This window comes from Amblyraja radiata, unplaced genomic scaffold (assembly GCF_010909765.2).
Source record: "Amblyraja radiata isolate CabotCenter1 unplaced genomic scaffold, sAmbRad1.1.pri scaffold_1240_ctg1, whole genome shotgun sequence".
Lineage (NCBI taxonomy): Eukaryota > Metazoa > Chordata > Chondrichthyes > Rajiformes > Rajidae > Amblyraja > Amblyraja radiata.
This window is the reverse complement of record NW_022630423.1, coordinates 1-17,995: the sequence shown is the minus strand read 5'-3', so window position 1 is coordinate 17,995 and position 17,995 is coordinate 1. Positions and strand designations below refer to the sequence as shown.

General features: G+C 40.4%; 1 protein-coding gene and 1 long non-coding RNA gene across 2 annotated transcripts; one reads left to right on the top strand and one right to left on the bottom strand.

Moving 5' to 3' along the window:
• Positions 1 to 2,169: 2,169 nt before the first annotated feature.
• LOC116969807 (Fanconi anemia group M protein-like) lies at positions 2,170 to 11,972 on the top strand. Its single transcript, XM_033016588.1, has 4 exons — positions 2,170 to 2,816; positions 3,676 to 4,054; positions 9,313 to 9,604; positions 11,737 to 11,972. Exons 1-4 carry the CDS (start codon positions 2,778 to 2,780, stop codon positions 11,840 to 11,842), a joined length of 816 nt encoding a protein of 271 aa, XP_032872479.1. The 5' UTR covers positions 2,170 to 2,777; the 3' UTR covers positions 11,843 to 11,972.
• Positions 11,874 to 17,989, bottom strand: LOC116969809. Its single transcript, XR_004410927.1, has 2 exons — positions 17,857 to 17,989; positions 11,874 to 12,947 (listed from the first exon to the last, which is right to left on the bottom strand). It is a non-coding gene; the product is annotated as an uncharacterized LOC116969809 (long non-coding RNA).
• Positions 17,990 to 17,995: the final 6 nt, after the last annotated feature.

Genomic DNA, 17,995 nt, shown 5'->3' with positions numbered 1-17,995 from the left:
CAGGTCTGTAACGGTCTCCTTGCAGGTCTTCCCAAAAAAACTGTCAGGCAGCTACAGCTTGTTCAGAACGCTGTTGCTAGAGTTCTAACAAAGACCAAAAAATTTGAGCATATTACACCAATTCTTAAATCCTTACATTGGCTCCCTGTATGTCAGAGAATTGATTTTAAAATCCTGCTGCTCACCTATAAATCACTACATGGTTTAGGGCCAAAGTATATCACTGACATGCTTCCACTATATAAGCCTTCTATAGATCTTCTAAGATCTTCTGAAACCAATCTGCTAGTGATTCCCAGAGTAAATACAAAACATGGGAAAGCAGGATTTAGTTACTATGCAACAAATAGCTGGAATAAACTTCCTGAAGATTTAAGACTTGCCTCAACTTTAACCACTTTTAAAACAAGACTGAAAACTTTTATGTTTACTCTAGCTTTCAGCTAAATCTTAACTACATTGCACTTTTAACTTTTGCACTTTTTATAATGCATTTTTAATTTTGCTTTTCTTTTCTTTTAGTTCTTCTATTTTATTTCATTTTATTATTTCATTTATTGTATGACATGTTTTTATGTGAAGCACTTTGAGTCTGCCTCGTGTATGAAATGTGCTATATAAATAAAGTTGCCTTGCCTAACTGCTCATGCCTTTTCGTGTCTTGGTGGGCCTTTTCCAGGTGTTCCTCCAATTCCCGTTTTGATGTTTTCAAAGTTCCACTTTTTTCCTTTGCGAAGAGGTCTTTGATGAACTTGAAAGGGTCTTTGTAGAACCGTGTTCTTGTGTGTTCTTTCTTCTTGCGAAGTTTCCTCAAGTTCTCTGCTTTTCGCAAGGTTGCCAATCGGCTCTTGATGTCCTCTTGGAGTAGCATGAGACCTTCTCTCTCTGCGTCAGTTGCTTTTTTCCATTGCTTTTTCAACTGTCTCCTCTCTCTGATTAGCCTCTCGATCTCCTGCTGCCTCCTGGACTTGATTGGTGTTGGTAATTTCTTTCCACCTCTCCCTTTACTCACCCCAAACCGTTCTTCTCCGTAGCTGTAGATTGTGTTGCCCATCCTTTCAAGCTTTTCCACTGCTGTGCCCGCTTGTTGCTCCAAGATATGTATAAGGTCACTGTTGACCGTCTCCCACTCTTTCTTTTCAACAGCTTTGGGCCATTTCACTCCAGGTTTGTGCCCTTTGATCTTTCCCTCCAGGTCTTTGTAGTTGTTGCGTGGGCTCCTCCACCGGCATTTCTGTGCTTGTATCTTTAGTTTACTTTTAGTAGCATTTAGCGGGTGTATCCAACTAACTGAAACAGCGTTGGGGACTGCCGTCATGGGTAGCTAGCCCATGACGGCCCCAGTGGGGTCTGTTCCCTCCTGTCAGCTGTCTCTCCAAGCTGTCACGTGGACTTTCCCATGTTGTCAGCTGTCCTTTCACAGCAGTCACTGGACGAGTCCATATTATCCGAATCAAGTACACAGGACAAGATGTTAAGAAGTCCCTTGTGCCAATAGGTGGGGAGCATTTCACTACATTCGTTGATTGTTGAGAGTGGTAGACGCTCAACATCGGTGGGGGGCGGGCGGGGATACGTATATCTTGGCCTGGGTAACCTTCAGGACAGTTGGGCACAGGGCACATCATCAGTAGTGTAACTGCAACATGACTTCCCAACTTCTATACTCAATACTCTGGCTGATGAAGGCCAATGTGTTAAAAGCCTTTTTGACCATCCGATCTACCTGCGACTACACCTTCTGGGAACTATGCACCTTGACGCCTAGATCCCTCTGCCCTGCAACACTACCCAGAGCCCTACCATTCACTGTGTAGGTCCTGCCCATGTTAGACTTACCAAAATGTAACACCTCACATTTTTCTGCATTAAATTTCATCAACCATTCCTCAGCCCACTTGCCCGAATGATCAAGATCCTGCTGCAAATTTTCACAATCATCTTCACTATCTGCAAAACCACCCACTTTTGTATCATCTGCAAATTTGCTAATCTTGCCGTGTATGTTCTCATCCAAATCATTGATATTGATATAGTGCGGGAGTTATTTGAGTGCTTTGGGCATTTGTATTTGTACTTGCTTTCCAATGTTTCTTTCTTGTTTTATTAATAGTAATTGGCTATTACAATTTAAAACCAATAATTGTAATTTTTTTCTCTGGCCAGTTGTTGTAATGTTCTTCTCATATTGATAGATTCCTGAACAGGATGAGACCTATTTGGAAGATAGTTTCTGTGTTCGGGAAGATGATGAAAATGAAACCAAATTAAGTGATGATGATGATGACAATGATATTGTTAATTTTGATCTCATTGGAGAAAACGAACGCAGACTAAGAACAAGAAAGGCAGCAAAAGAAATTGGAAAAAATGACTTGTGCAAAAAGAAGAAAAGGAGCCGCATCATTTCACTGGATGATTCCAGTGACGAAGAACTAGATACAAATGTGAAATGTCAATTGGCAGGAACAGTTCTGATACAAAACAGCAAGAGTAAACAGGCTACAGAAGATAAAAGTGTTACTTTATGTACTTCAAAACCAAGCTTGGGTGGCACTTTTAAAAAGCCGATTTCAAAAAAAACTTTACATGTAGCAGAAATTGGTAAGAGCAAACCTTTAGATCTTTGCTCCTTGGAAAGAAGCTGTGACACGAGGACATATCTCCAGGCTTGTGTGTCTGAAACCTTGGACTTTCATGTGGAGCAAAAACAATCAAGGTGCACTTCAATTCCTCCTCCACAAGTTAAATACACCACAACACAAGACAAGACAGAGATGAAATCCCACACCCATAAGCTTACCTGTGACCCGTTTGTAAGTATTGTTGAATGAGTGCACTTTATTCAAATGTCATTTAAAAAATCTGCCTGGCTTCTATTAAATAATTAACATAATTTTATCTAGCCTATGTCCTTGCTAGGGCAAGAATATACTGATCACAAAAATACTGAAATCACTTGAGCATTATTTGCCCCTTTATCCTTTATAATTTTATTATCAGCCTAAGAGGACAATTGAAGTCCTCCATCATCACTTGTTTATTGTTCTTGTAACTTATTATTTCTCTACAAATTTTGCATTATCTGTTCCATGTATTGGTGACCTATAAAATACAACTAGCAGTGTTATGACATCTATGTTGTTTCTTAACTCTTACAATACCGACCCCTTCTGGACAGTTTTTCATGAGTTGTAACTGCCACATTTCTCACTCCACCTATTTTCCCATCTCCTCGAAACACCATGTATTTAGGAATATTTGGTACCCAAACCTGTTAGAATTGAATCAGATCTATTATCACCATGACTTTCTGATTTCATGTTTTATTTTTGCATCTTCAGTTCATCAACCTTGTTAAGCAAGCTCTATGTATATACACACACAAACCATTTTCCTGGATACTGCACTCTTTTATATTCCCTTTTCATGTGTAGTTTTGAGATACAGGTACTATACTTTGAATGTTGTCTGCAGCTTCCAATCTTCTATTCAGATTTCTTCTTTCTAATTTAACATCCCAGTTCCCATTCTCCTAGTAAATTAGTTTAAACTTTTACGAAACCAATACCAGCATTAACTACAGTTGTGCCTTTGGATCTGGAGTGATCCAGTGTTTACAAGTATGCTGGCAATACCAATAGTGCAATTAAAAAAGTCAATTTATTTTTAAAGATGGAGAAATCATTGGTGAACTATGATACCTCCACAACTTCAAGAACAAGTGAAACACTGGGCAAAGATCATCTGACTGTCATTCAACACCCAGTCGCTCCTGGAACAGCTCCACTGACAGTTCTTGTGGATAGTCGAGAAATCTCCTCTGGACCAAGTCTGGTTTCCTCTCTCCGTATTCAACATAACATGAAGGCTGAAATTTGCTCTCTCAATGGATGTGATTATATAGTGAGCAACAGAATGGTTGTGGAAAGACAATTCTTACTCGAGTTTGCAAACAGTGTAAACCGAAGTAAGTTTGTAGACCGTATTCAGCACCTGCAGGCTATGTTTGAACGTGTGTGTGTCATTGTGGAAAAGGACAGAGCAAAACCAGGTGAGTGGTTTGTTCATGAATTGTTTGAACAGTTAATATTTAATAAAATCTTGCTTTCTTTTCTATAAGATTCAAAGACCAAACTTTAAATTATTCAGCCATAATATTGAAACCACTACAAGAATTAGTACATATTGTGGATATCACTGCAGTATAGTTGTCATAATGTGTTATTCTAATACCCAAGAGTTGCACAAAGCAGATCACTAAACTGGATATTGGAGAAATGTACGTTTCTTGAGGCTCTTTTGATAAAGCTGCTCCCTTAAATGATGATTAGTATGGGTGTCAGAAGTTATGGGGAGAAGGCAGGAGAATGGGGTTAGGAGGGAGAGATAGATCAGCCATGATTGAAGTAGACTTGATGGACCCAATGGCCTAATTCTACTACTATGACTTATGATCTTATGATGACAGTACAAATTTGTTCAAGTGTCCCACAGAAGAGAGAAGTCAGCGAATGTAATATTTAAAAAGTACAAGCGGTCCCCAGGTTATGTAAGTATTCCGTTCCTGAAAACTGTCCATAAGACAATTTCTCCATCAGTCAGAAACATTGGTTTTCAATAGTTACCCATATCGTATCACTCTAAATATACTTGCTATGTTTTTCATTTCATTGAATAATTGCCCTAGCATAAACCATAATTAAACTAATGAAACATATACTGTATCCAGTCATTAATGAGCACCATGAAACATTTTACTATTGCTGGCTTGAAAAATGCTTTAAAAATGTATGGGAATATCTGCTTAAAGTCAGATTTCCATAAATCAGGCCATTCATATTCTGGTAAACCCTGTAGTTGTATATTTAGCTAGTAAATGGCTTGTTCAGATAATCAGACATTTAGTGTTTAGTGGTCCTTGCATTAATGAATCACTCAGTTGTCAGTGATTTATTTTTCTAAAAACTGTGTCTTTGAAAATACTTTGTTTTATTGCATGTTATACTTACATAATATTACATGGTAATATCATATGGTGATACTTATAGAGACTCATCTGTGGAAGGCTGTTAACTATCACAATGTAAATTGCAATAGTAATGTTATAGTCAGAGAGGACAGAGAGTTTCTAAAATGTCGCCAGAATAATATCTGGTGCAGTGTATTCTTGATCTAATGAGAACAATAGTTGTGCTGGATCTGTTGTGGGGAATTGAATGGGTCAAGTGGACATATTTCATTAGGGAGATAGTGATCACAGCATCATAACATTTAAGTTATGGTGAGGAGTTAAGGTACGGAATGAACATTTTGTTTTTACTAGGGGAGAGAATGCTTCCAAAATAATAGTGAAGGAAGAGATATATCAATTATAAGCACATACATTTTAGCAAATTTGACTGAGCTTAAATTCACCAGAACAAAATAAGATGAATCCCAGTATTTGAAAATGTGTAGGAGGGAAGTATGGGTAACCATAATCTTGCAACATTCTTTGGATACACGGGCCATGCCAAGGATTAGAGAGTGATAATCCTTTGTTTAAAAAAAAAAAGGGAATAAAGATAAATCCAGCAACTACTGGACCAGGTAGACCTCTATGGTGTGAAAGCTTTCAGAAATATAGACCTGAGACTGGATTAATAGTGACATGGAGGAATATGGATTAATAAGGCAAGTTGGCACTAATGTCTTAATGGACAATCATGTTAAATGACTTTGATAGAATTTTTCGATCAAGTTAATGATGATCTTGCTGTGGTTGGTAAACCTTAATGCTTTAGATAAGGTGTCACATTGCTGACCAAGCAACTAAATTGATGCATGTAGCATAAAAGGAACATTGCTATGAAGTTGATATGAAGTCGGCTAAGCAAAAAATGACAGAGGGTTGTGGTGAATGGAGGAGGATGAATAGTAATGTTCCTAAGTCATTTGGCCATTGCTTTTTATGATCTACATTAATGGACTAGACATGGGACTGCAATTTCAAATTTTATGGATGATGCAGAACTTGACAGTATTGTGAACTACCAAGAGGATAGTGATTGCAAGAATTATAACCAGCCTGATGGAATGGGCAAAAGCACAGCAGATTGTCAAATGTGGAGAAATAGAGATGATACATTTTGGTGGTAAAGACAGGCAATGCAGAATAAAAGATACAGTTCTAAAAGAAATGCAGGAGGAGAGGACTAGGACACGTGTGCACGAGTCATTTAAGATGAATAGGGCAATTATAATTCTGGTCTTTAAACAAATGCATAGAGTATAATAGCAGGAGAGTTCATCTGAATATTTGTTCATTTCTGCTTGTTACATTATAAAAAGGATTTAAAGGCATTGGAAAGGGATCCATAAGGGATCCACAGAAGATCCATAAGAATGGTTCGCATAGTTAAAAGGATGGATTAGAAAGGCTTGGATTGTTTTCTTTGCACATGGTGGAGAAGGGATTTAATAGGAGTATATAAAATAATGTGGTTTGGACATTGGAAGGATGTTCCCTCTAGATGAGGATTTGAGATCACGTATCAAATATAAAGATTGTCAATTTGGCCCAACTCATCCATGTTAGAGTTGTCTACCTGAGTTGGTCTCATTTGATTCATATCCCTCTAACTCTTTCCTATCTATGTAACATGTTGAAATGTATTTTAAACTTCGTAGTGGCATCATATCTACAGCTTCCTCCAGCAGCTTATTCCATAGACCCAACACTCTGTATTAAAGTTGCTCCTCAGGTCCCATTTAAATCTTACCCCTTTCACCTTAAATCTGTGCCCTCTAGTTTTAAACTCCCCTACCCTGGGAAGAAGAATGTGATCATTCGCCTTATCTATGCCCCTCATAATTTTTATAAACCTCTAAAAGGTTACTTGTCCTTAGCCTCATGCACTCCAGGGAAGTAAGTCTCAGCTCATCCAGCCTCTCCTTTCTAACTGGAGCGTCCTAGTCCCAATAACATCCTCATTAAACTTTTCTGCACTCTTTCCAGCTTCACACCACCTTTCCTATAACTGGCCGACCAGGACTGTGTCAAATACTCAAGCAGGCAAATTGGTTCCAAAATTGGCTTGGAAATGTAATTGTATTTTGTGTACCTTAGGGATCGGTGCTGGGACCTTTGCTGTCTGCTATGTATGTTAACTAAGTTGTGCGATTTATATATTTTAACATAAAAATTGTCGTTGATAAAGACAACAATAGTTTTAGGTTGCAGGATGATATTATGTTGGTACATTGGCAGGTGTGAAGTGATGCACTTTGGTAATAAGGGTAGTAAATGCACCACAAATGGTAGGCCTCTACGGCATATTAAAGAATAGAAAGACCTGGGGTACATCCAAAGGCACCTCAAAATGGTAGCATAGTATATGGGGTGGTGAAGAAGAGATGATTGCCTCATTGGCAGTTTTTTGTGGAACTTAATATAACATTGCTTAGGCCATAGCTGGAATATTGTTTTCAGTACTGGTTGCCGCACTGTAGGAAGGACATGACTGCACTGGACAGGATGCAGAGAAGATTCACCAGAATGTTGCATTTATTTAGTTAGGAGGTGGGACTGGATGGGCTGGGCTAGTTTTCCTTGGAGGAAAGCAGGCTGAAGGGGATGTGATAGAAGTGAACAAAATTATGAGACACTAGGTGAATAGCAAGTACGTTTATCCTATGGCTGAGGTGTAAAAGATCAGAAGCCATTGGCTTTAAGGTTAGAAGAGGGGAGACAATTGAGTTTTTAATCCACCAAAGGATTGCTGCACTCTGGTGTATAGAGGCTGAGTAGGTGGTGATAGCAGAATACTCCCACAACATTAAAGCAAAAGCTGGGCAAGTACAGGTGCACAACCTTTTATCCGAAGATCCAAATAACGAAAACCTCCGAATAGCGGCCATTTTTTCGGTCCTTGAAGAAAGGTCCTTGAAAACGTTCACCGAGGGCGGCCCGCAGAGGTGACAGCGGAACCTCCGGTCGGTCCTCGAAGAAAGGGGAACTAAATCCCCATTCATAAAAGAGAAGGTGAGGGTATATTGCGCAGGAGGTTTAATAATTGACAATATGCTGCTGCCTGCCCGCTGAGTTAAAAAGTTCCCACGGTAGACTCACGATCAAAGCCCCCGGCGGGCGCTAGCAAGTCCGCGGCAATTTACAGCCGCGCCGGGCGTTGTAAGGCCCCCCTCCAGGTCATTCTCAACCCCGTAATTCGGGCGGGAGAAGTCGCCGCTGCCGGTGCCCCGCAAAGCAGTCTCCCACCGGGGACCCGCGAGCTCCCGGTGTCACCATCCACCGGAGTCGGGTCGCAGCAGCTCGCCCCCGCAGCTCTCCACGCTCCGAAGCTGGCTAGCTCCACGGAGGTAGGTCCGTAGGTCCACAGCTCCCACCGCCGCCCACCGACCCCCAGGCCCACTGCAAGCACGGAGATCCCAGAGACCCACAGCCAGCAGCAACTCCAGCCCAGCCCAGCCCCGCTCCAACTCCAGAGGAACACGTAGGGGCAGAAGCTGATGGTGTGCAAGGTACGTCTTGTTCTTGGGGTGGCGGATGAGGGGGCGCAGCTCGGGCTGTGGGCCAACTGCCACTTGTCGCCGTAGCGGCCCATCGGGGAGCGGATTCCTCTGGAGTTGGAGGGGGATGGGGGTATTGTGCTGTTTGATCGCCCCCTGCTATCCCAGGGACAGGGAGACACAGCGGCTTTTTAGACTGGTGGGCAATCACTTCCAAAGTTCTGCCCACACAGTCAGTACACCTCTCCTACACTGCATTTCATACAAACATTTATTCTGCAAGAAAAAACGACATTGAAGACTCAAACTCGCGATCGAGTAACTGCCAGGATCAAGGCGCAAACTCGCGACCTTGCGGATATGAGCCGAGCACTCTACCACTGAGCCAGCCATTAAAATCTACGCTAAAAAATTTCCATTCCGAAGACCGACTAATTCTGAATTACAAAAAGTGTCTGGTCCCAAGGCTTTCGGATAAAAGGTTGTGCACCTGTACTCAATCGCCAAGGTATGGTAGGCCAAGTGTTGGTAAATGCGGTTAGTATAATGATTGGCATGGTCATGGAGCGCTGAAGGGCTTGTTTCTGTACTCTAACTCGAGCACCAGACTGTACCTTTGGATGTACTGATACAAAATATGAAAACTTACTAACAAGCATAAACTTTGTTCTGCTTGGTATATCACGATATACAGATTTAATGTTCTTTCTCAGTTATGAAACAAACTTAAGTTTAGTGATTCTGTGCCTCATTTATAGTGAAAGCAAATTGTACTGATCTCTTAATTTCAATGAATTACAGGAGATACATCAAGGGTTTTCCAAAGAACCAGATACTATGATGGCTTATTGTCATCTCTGACCACAGCTGGAATCCGAATCTTGTTCAGCTCCAGTCAGGAGGAAACAGCTGGCCTGCTTGCTGAACTTGCCCGTGTTGAAGAGAGAAAGAACGCTGCCATCACTGTACCAGTAGAGGTTAGCGGTCTCCAGCAGCACATTTTACAGTTCTACCTCAGCTTTCCAGGTGTCAGTTATATAACAGCCTTGAATCTTTGTCACCACTTCAGCTCCGTGAAAGAGACTGCTAACAGGTTATGCAATTTTCTCACTTTCATAGATTATATAATTTACATTTTTAATGACCATTGGTGGTAGAACAGCTTTCTGCACATTTAAATAATTGTTAATATAAATGTCCTCTTGCGTTAAACCAGTGTTAAGAGGGTAAAAATAATTTCATTTGCATAAGTATATTTTTTAATTATTTGCAAGCTCAAAATTTGTAGTTCTTCCAATTGCATATGTGATTTACAGGTATTATGATAAATTGGTTGATATCCATGCAGATAAGTGCCTCATTTTCTTTACAGCTTTTGTCTATAGTCTCTTCACTTTTACTCTAAGATTTAATGCAACATTCATGAAGCATATTCTCACACTACTAAAACGTCAATGTTCCAACACTGACACAGTTGAATAAGCTAACTGATATTATATGGAAGGCGCAGTGTTTTGAATGTTTAAAAGGATAGGACGATCTACTGCAAGGATGCCCGAGCATTTTGGAGACTGCAGATTCTGGGCAATCTCAGCAGGCCAGCAGCATTTGCAGAGGGAAATTTACAGATTATGATTCCCACTGGGACCCTACTTGAGACTGATGGAGTAGAGGGGAGAAGTGTGGTAGAGAGAGGTGAGGAGAAGGGGTGGACGAGAACTGACAAGTGATGAGGATGCAAGAACGGAGTGGTAATCAGTAGTAAGAAAGACAAATTCAATGCTAACATTTATATCACGAGGACTGGAATACACAAACAGAGAGGTAATGCTGAGTCTCTATAAGGTGCTGGTCAGACCACATTTGGAGTACTGTGAGCAAATTTGGGCCCCATATCTGAGGAAGCATGTGCTGGCTCTGGAGAAGGTCCAGAGGAGGTTTACAAGAATGATTCCAGGAATGAGTGGGTTAGCATATGATGAGTGTTTGACGGCACTGGGCCTCTACTTGCTGGAGTTTAGAAGTTTGAGGGGGGACCTCGTTGAAACTCACAGAATAATGAAAAGCATAGAGTGGATGCGGAAAGGATGTTTCCGCTGATGGGAGAGTCTAGGATCAGAGGCCATAGCCTTAGAATTAAAGGACGCTATTTTGAAAAGGAGGTGAGGAGGAACTTCTTTAGTCAGTGGTTAGTTAATCAGTACAACTCATTGCCACAGTGGGCTGTGAAGGCCAAGTCAGTGGATATTTTTAAGGCAGAGACAAACACATTCTTGATTGGAATGGGTGTCAGGGGTTATGGGGAGAAGGTAGGAAAATGGGATTAGGAGGCAGAGATCAGCCATGATTGAATGGCAGATTGGACTCGATGGACCGAATGGCCTAATTCTACTCCTATAACTTGTGAACTTGTGGTGATTAGCGTATGAGTGGAGATAGTAACAAAGGCTCACACGCTATCGAGAAAAGCAACAACTCATATTCTGCTTGGGCAGCTTCCTACCCAATGGCACGAACATTCAATTCTTCAATTTAGGTAACTTCTCCCTCTGCTACTCATCTACCATAGCCCTGTCCCAGTCACACAGTTCCACCACACATCCCCCAGCCCTCCCTACTTTGAGTTCTCTATTTCACTTTCCCCCTCTTCTCCCCTTTCCATTCCACCCACTATCCCCCTCCCCCCCCTTTCTTTCACCTCCAGTATTTGTAACGATCTGCACCTATTTGCTACTAGACAAAAATGCTGGAGAAACTCAGCGGGTGAGGCAGCATCTATGGAGCGAAGGAATAGGTGTCGTTTCGGGTCTCTTCTTCAGACTGATGTGGGGGTGGGGGGCCGAGAAGAAGAAAGGAAGAGGCGGAGAGAGGGCTGTGGGAGAGCTGGGGAGGGGATGGGAAAGAGGGAGCTATTTGCTGATCACTCCTCCTGCATGAATCCACTTATCATTCGTCGGTTCTTGCTCCACCCCTTCCCCACGCCTCTCTTTACCAGCTTTCTACCCTTTTGTCCATCAGTATGAAAAAAGGTCCCAACTCGCGACGTGATCTATCCATTTCCCTTCACAGATGCTGCCTCGCCTGCTTAGTACTGTTTTTTGCCTTTTTTGTGATTTTGTTTGGTCAAAGAAAATATTTACTTGTAAGACAAATTGTTTTTAACAACAGAGGCAGAAATTTATGATAAAGGTCTTCATCTGATTGTAATTTTCTTTTGTTTTTCAGTTCAGTGGTTGAAATCGTAGCTCGAGCAAAGGTTAGCCATCAGCGAGCTGAAAAGATTTACTGTTACCTGCACTATTTATTTGATCCACAAATGGTACCTGATTAACCAGGGCAGACTAACCGGAAACAAAACTCAGCAGCATAAGTATTTTTACTATTTGCCTACTAAGAATCTTCATATGCACTTTGTGTACAGTTTAAAGTAAAAATTATGTAAATAAAATCTTTCAGCAATATTTCCTCAGCAAATTCAAATGCTTACTTTCAAACATCAAATTATCAAAACATGATTGCAATTACAATCTCTGGGCAATTAAACATTTGCTAGACAGTCCCATTAGTTAAAAATTTAATCAAACTCCATTGTACATCTTGGATTCAGTATTCTGGATTTTAAATATTTGTTAACGCACCAATATTTACCTCTGATTAACATTAAACCAATTAATTCTTATCCATTATTGCAACATTACATTAACACGTTCAGTTAGTTAAGTAATCATCTGGCAGCAAATGGCTACAGTGGTTAGCATTGTTGCTCACAGCTCCAGAAACCCAAGTTCAATCCTGATCTCTGGTGCTATCCTTGTGTAGTTTGAACATCCTCCCTGGGATTGTGTAGGTGCTCTGGTTTCCTCCCACATAACAAAAAAATGCTGGTGTGTGGGTTAATTGTTTACTATCTGCAGCCCCTAGTGTGCGGTGGGAGTAGAATTGATGAAGATGCAAGAAACAAAATGGGATTAGTGGAGCTGGTTGCCACGGACTTGATGGGCCAAAGGACCTGATTCCCCGCTGTAAAATTCTGGTTATTTGAGACAGGTAGTATCAGTATAAATGCTAAGCAGCAATATCTTTGATTATCAGTGTGCCTATAACACAATTGACTAATTGAGATGCTACACAAACATTTTCACCAACTAAAAAATGGGACAAACTAAAGCATTAATGAGCTAAGTGTTCATATAGTCACAAAAGGCAAAATTACAAAGGTGCGGCAGGAAATTCAGTGCTTGGTTTTCAGTTAGATTGCACTCCTTATCTTGGTCTTCAGATCATGGATGATCGTTTCTCCCTACAAGTAGTACTCTGAGTAGCTCTGGATAGTTTGGTGTCCCCCATCCTGTTACAGGATCCCAAGACGGAGCAGCACAGAATCCTTTTCCCTTCGTTTTTTCATCCAAACAACCGTAATGGCATCCAGTAGTTACCTAAATATAAAATGTAACAACATTAGCAACATAACCGGCAGATCAGTCATGTTGTGCACCATGCCTTTTAGGGCCACTTTAAGCACAACAAAGCCTTCATACGAAGAATATATTTTCAGTGAACCTGTGTTTACCTAGAGGGGTAGAAAGTAAAATGCGAGGAATGGGACACAAAAGTGAGCATAAATTAAAGGAGTAATAAAGCATTTGTTTGAGCACACCCCAAAATCTAATCTAATTATGCATACAGTACACATGTGAATTGGTCACATGGAGCATAGGGAAAGTTAAGTTGCCCCCCCCCCCCCCCCATCATGAACATTTATACCATAGTTTAAAACTGCATAATATTTAGCTAGACATAATATTCCTATAGTCCTGAAAATAATGTCTGAATAGTTGATTCCGATGATGAAGAAATAATTTAATGAAATATAAGAAACGTTAATGTTTTCCATGTTGTAAACTGACTTAATCTCTATTTATAGCAACAGGTTTGTTAATGATCTTTTCTACCTTCAGGCTCTAAAATGTAATGCTTGTCAACAAAAATATTCATATTTTATACAATCAATATGATAATACATATAATGTAACTTTATGGTGAGGTTTTTTTAATGTACAGTATCTGAAATCTTGAGGGTTAGTCATGAACAAAATCATAACTTGATACTGTGCATAATTAAGGGTAAACAATGAGACAGTATTTAGGACTTGTATTCAACTGAAGCAAAAATTTGCTCGAGGAACTCAGTGGTTCAAGCAGCACCTGCGGGAGCAGGAAATTGCTGATGGTTTGGGTCAAAACCCTGCATAGAGATTTTGATCCAAATGGTCAAAACTGTATGTCCTTGGCCCTCCCACCTCCACAGATGCTGTTTGATCCACTGAGTCTCTTCAGCAGATTGTTGCGCCAGATTTCAGCATGTACTGCCTCCTGTGTCTCCATTACGTTAAACTAATCTTGTTCACTTGCTTCTCATTGGGGTTTTGAAATTTAATGAAAGGTATAGACTATGTAGTGTTTGTAGATACTGAAGAGAATTTGGAAGTTAAGAGACATTTTGCTTGTGCATTCTGGAGACTTCAAATTGGGATGTACCACGCACTGTTATGTTCCCCTTCAATGTTGCAGCTCTTTTGTGTCTCAGCTCTTCATTATCTCTCTCCTGCAAATATCTTGCTCAATATCACTATACTGGTTACCATTCCTACTATGTCCTGCCCCTTTCACTAATGAAATCGATTAACGACAATTATTTTTTTTGAAAGGGGCAGGATGTGTTGGCCTTGGAGAAATGCTGTGCTGATTTACCCAAAGTCTAGTTGGACTGTAAAACACAAATCTTTGAGTTTCTTCATTCACAGGATGTTAACACGCATTCCCTAAATTTAGACATAAATTGAGGAAAATAGTCAACTGTGTTGTGGCTGGAGGCAGAGTAAAGCAAGACTGCTTTCCTCATGATCATGAAACAGGCACTTCGTCCCAACTTGCCTATGTCGACCACGATGTCCCATCTACATTAGTTTTACCTGCCCAAGTTCAACCCATGTTTCCCTTAAACTTTTCCTATCCATGTACCTGTCCAAATGTATTTTAAATGTTGTTATACTACCTGCCTCAACGACCTCCTCTGGCAACTTGTTCCATGTACCCACTATGCTTTGTGTGAAATAAGTTGTCCCTTAGGTCCCTAGTGAATCTTTTCCCTCTCACCTTAAACTTTGATTCCCCTACTCTGGGTAAAATATGTTGTGCATTCATCCTAGCTATTCCTCTCATGATCTTATACACCTCTATAAGATCGCTACTCATCCTCCTGTGCTCCAAGGACTCAAGTCCCTGCACTATCCTTTTAAATCTTCTCTGTTTCAGCTAACAGGGTGACAAAAACTGAACACAATACTCTAAATGCAGTCTCACCAACATCTTGTATAACTGTAACATAACATCCCAACTTTGATATTCATTACCCTGAATGATGAAAGCCAATGAACCAAAAGCCTCCTTGACCATCCTACCTACCTGTGCCACCACTTTAAGGAAACTATGTACCTGCACTCCTAGATCCCTCTGCTCTACAACAGTGGCACAGCAGTAAAGTTGCTGACTCACAAAGCCAGAGACCCAGGTTTGATCCTGTATACGGATGCTGTCTGTACATTTTCCCTGTGACCGCGTGGGTTTTCTCAGAGTGCTCCAGTTTCCTCCCACTCCAAAAATATGCAGGTTTATTAGTCAATTGGCTTCTGTAAATTGCCCCTATTGTGTAGGATGTGAAACTGGGAGAACATAGAACTAGTGTATGGGTAACTGATGGTGGGTGCAGGCTCAGTGGGCCAAAGGGTCTGCTCCCACGCCATCTCTAAACCAAACACACCCCAGAGCTCTGCCATTCACTCCGAAGTTCCTGTCTTGCTTTGACTTCCCAAAATGCAACACTTCACAATTATCTGCATTAAACTCCAGTAACCATTCCTTAGCTCACTTGCCCAGCTTATCAAGATCCCACTGTACTATTTGATAACCATTTTCACTATCTACAATACCACCCACTTTAGTGTATTCTGCAAATTACTAATCAAATTTGTGCACTCTCATCCAAAACATTGATATAATCCACAAACAGCAACTGGCCAAGCTCTGATCCCTGAGGCATACCACCAATTACAGGCCTCCAGGTCATAAAACAATCTACTGGCATCATCGTCTGCGTTCTTCCGTGAAGGCAATTCTCTATCCAGTCGGCAAGATCTTCCTGGAACACGTGATCTAACCTTCCCAACATGGCCGCTCCACTACATCTTGCGATCTTTTTATTGGCTCTTTAATTAGCCAATTTTAATCACTCAACCAGGGAGTCAGGAGTTATGGGGCAAATACAGGAAAATTGGGTTGAGAGGGAAAGATAGACCAGCCATGATTGAATGGCTTAATTTTGCTCCTACAACCTATGAACCAATTTAATGGGTGCCTTTTGAAATTTCCTGCTGCTGCTCCAACTCTGAAATAGATTCCATGAACTAATTACTTTTAAGGTTTCATAGCTATATTTAATGAATCTCACTTTTTATAAAATAGTTCTGGATTTTATTTTATTACATGAATATAAAGATCAATGCTGATATTTAAATTTGTATTGTGAATTAGTAGTCCAGTGAATTATCCACTATGATACAGCTTTCAAAGCTATATTCTATGGGACTTTATCTGGCAATTACCATTTGGAATTGATGAGGCAAATTTAAATGCAAGGTGCTGTTCGCTGGCTTCTTTCCTGAATATCACAGGTCCAATGTATGCTATTTGTGCTGCCAACACTAGCATTAAAAGGCATGCTCTCAGATCTCCCATTAAAATTAGTTTTTCCAATATCATGGGCAACATCCGATACTTGAATTAATAATTGCATTAAATCTTAAAAAATCATAACTTGAATTTCAAGGATATTGTTAGAAAACACTTGTACACACAAACTGTTCAATTACATCATACTCGGTTAACAGATACGTTACACAGATTACCCAAAACCATTATGATCGGTAAAACACCTTAACCAACTTAATGACGTACTCTTGCTCCTGTGTTTTCTGTAACTTCAACCAACTTTCTCCCGAAATAAGTTACAGCTATAGCAATAAAGACTAGTTTTACATAGTTTTAAAAAAGCCACCTTTCCATGTGTTTTACCAGATTTTTACAAGTACAATGTCTATAATACGTGCTGCTTGGTGAATCTTCTGACACAGACAAATGCCTGGACTTGAACCGGTGCAGAGGAGGGCACATATGACTGACCCATGCGTACATAAACACGTAACAACTATGCCCCCATCTGGCCCTCAACTACAGTTTTAGGGCAAGGACAGGGAGCCACAAGTAAAAATAATCCAGATATAATGCATACATTTACATTCAGGTGGGTGCCCAGAAATAGGGGGCATTAAATGCCAAACAAATGTCCACATCATAAATTAATGACCTATTAGTACGGAATCGGAGGTGCTGATTGACAAAGCAGTAACACAACCTATGCCACAGATCACTACCACCTTGTTAGATTATTTAAGTGGTACAACAGTGAATGGCATACATTTCCCTAACACTATCTGAGGAGCAATCCTTTTGACTAAACCTGGGGTTTTATTTTAATTAGCAAGATTGAGATTTAGGATGATTGTCCATTCTACTCAATTAATTTGCGTCTACGGTAATGGCTACTCCCTCAATGATATTCCACTAACTAGCAGAAATTATCAGTATTTTATTCATGAAGCGCTTAATCTCAGTTTTTTATCCTTGCACATACCCAGCGGAAAAAATATTACTGGATTACATACCGGCAGTTGGTCTAATTCCTAAAAGTCCATTAAAGAATCCCCTAATACAATGTAGATTCAAACCTGCCTCGCTACCTTCATAAACTACTTCAGGACCATTTATGCTGCCACCTCCTGGAGAATAAGAAGCATGAGACTAAAGCTAATCAGATCAAGTAGCACATTGTCGAACACTGCCTCCAGAGGAAATCCACTGTTATCAACATATAAGCTCCAGTCTAATTGATAGACATGAATAATAATTTCGTTTTGCTGACACCACATAACATTTTTTGGGAGTAGTTGCAGCATAAACCTACACTTTCTCATGTAATGTGTTGCATAAGAAACTCTCATTAACTAAATCTCACATTGCAATTCACATTATTCCATAAGATCAAGGTGGACAGTTGCTGCAATGAAGATGCTGAATCTGCCATGTTTGTATATCATCTGGAGTTTACTGTATACTTACACTGCAACAAGTTATTTTGCCAGAAAATGAAACCATTTTCTAGAATTGTATCCACTTAAAACAAAAAGAACACAAATAATATCAGTTAATAAAAGTCTTGTTTTAACTTACATCAAAGAATGCTCTAGATGTGCCATTCTCCTGTATCTTGTAAATCAGTGGGTTTATGAAGCCAAGAGCTGGAAGTCCTCTTTGGAACCTGTTATCATTAATGAGGGCCAGGATGCCACCAAAGACCGGGGTTGAAGCC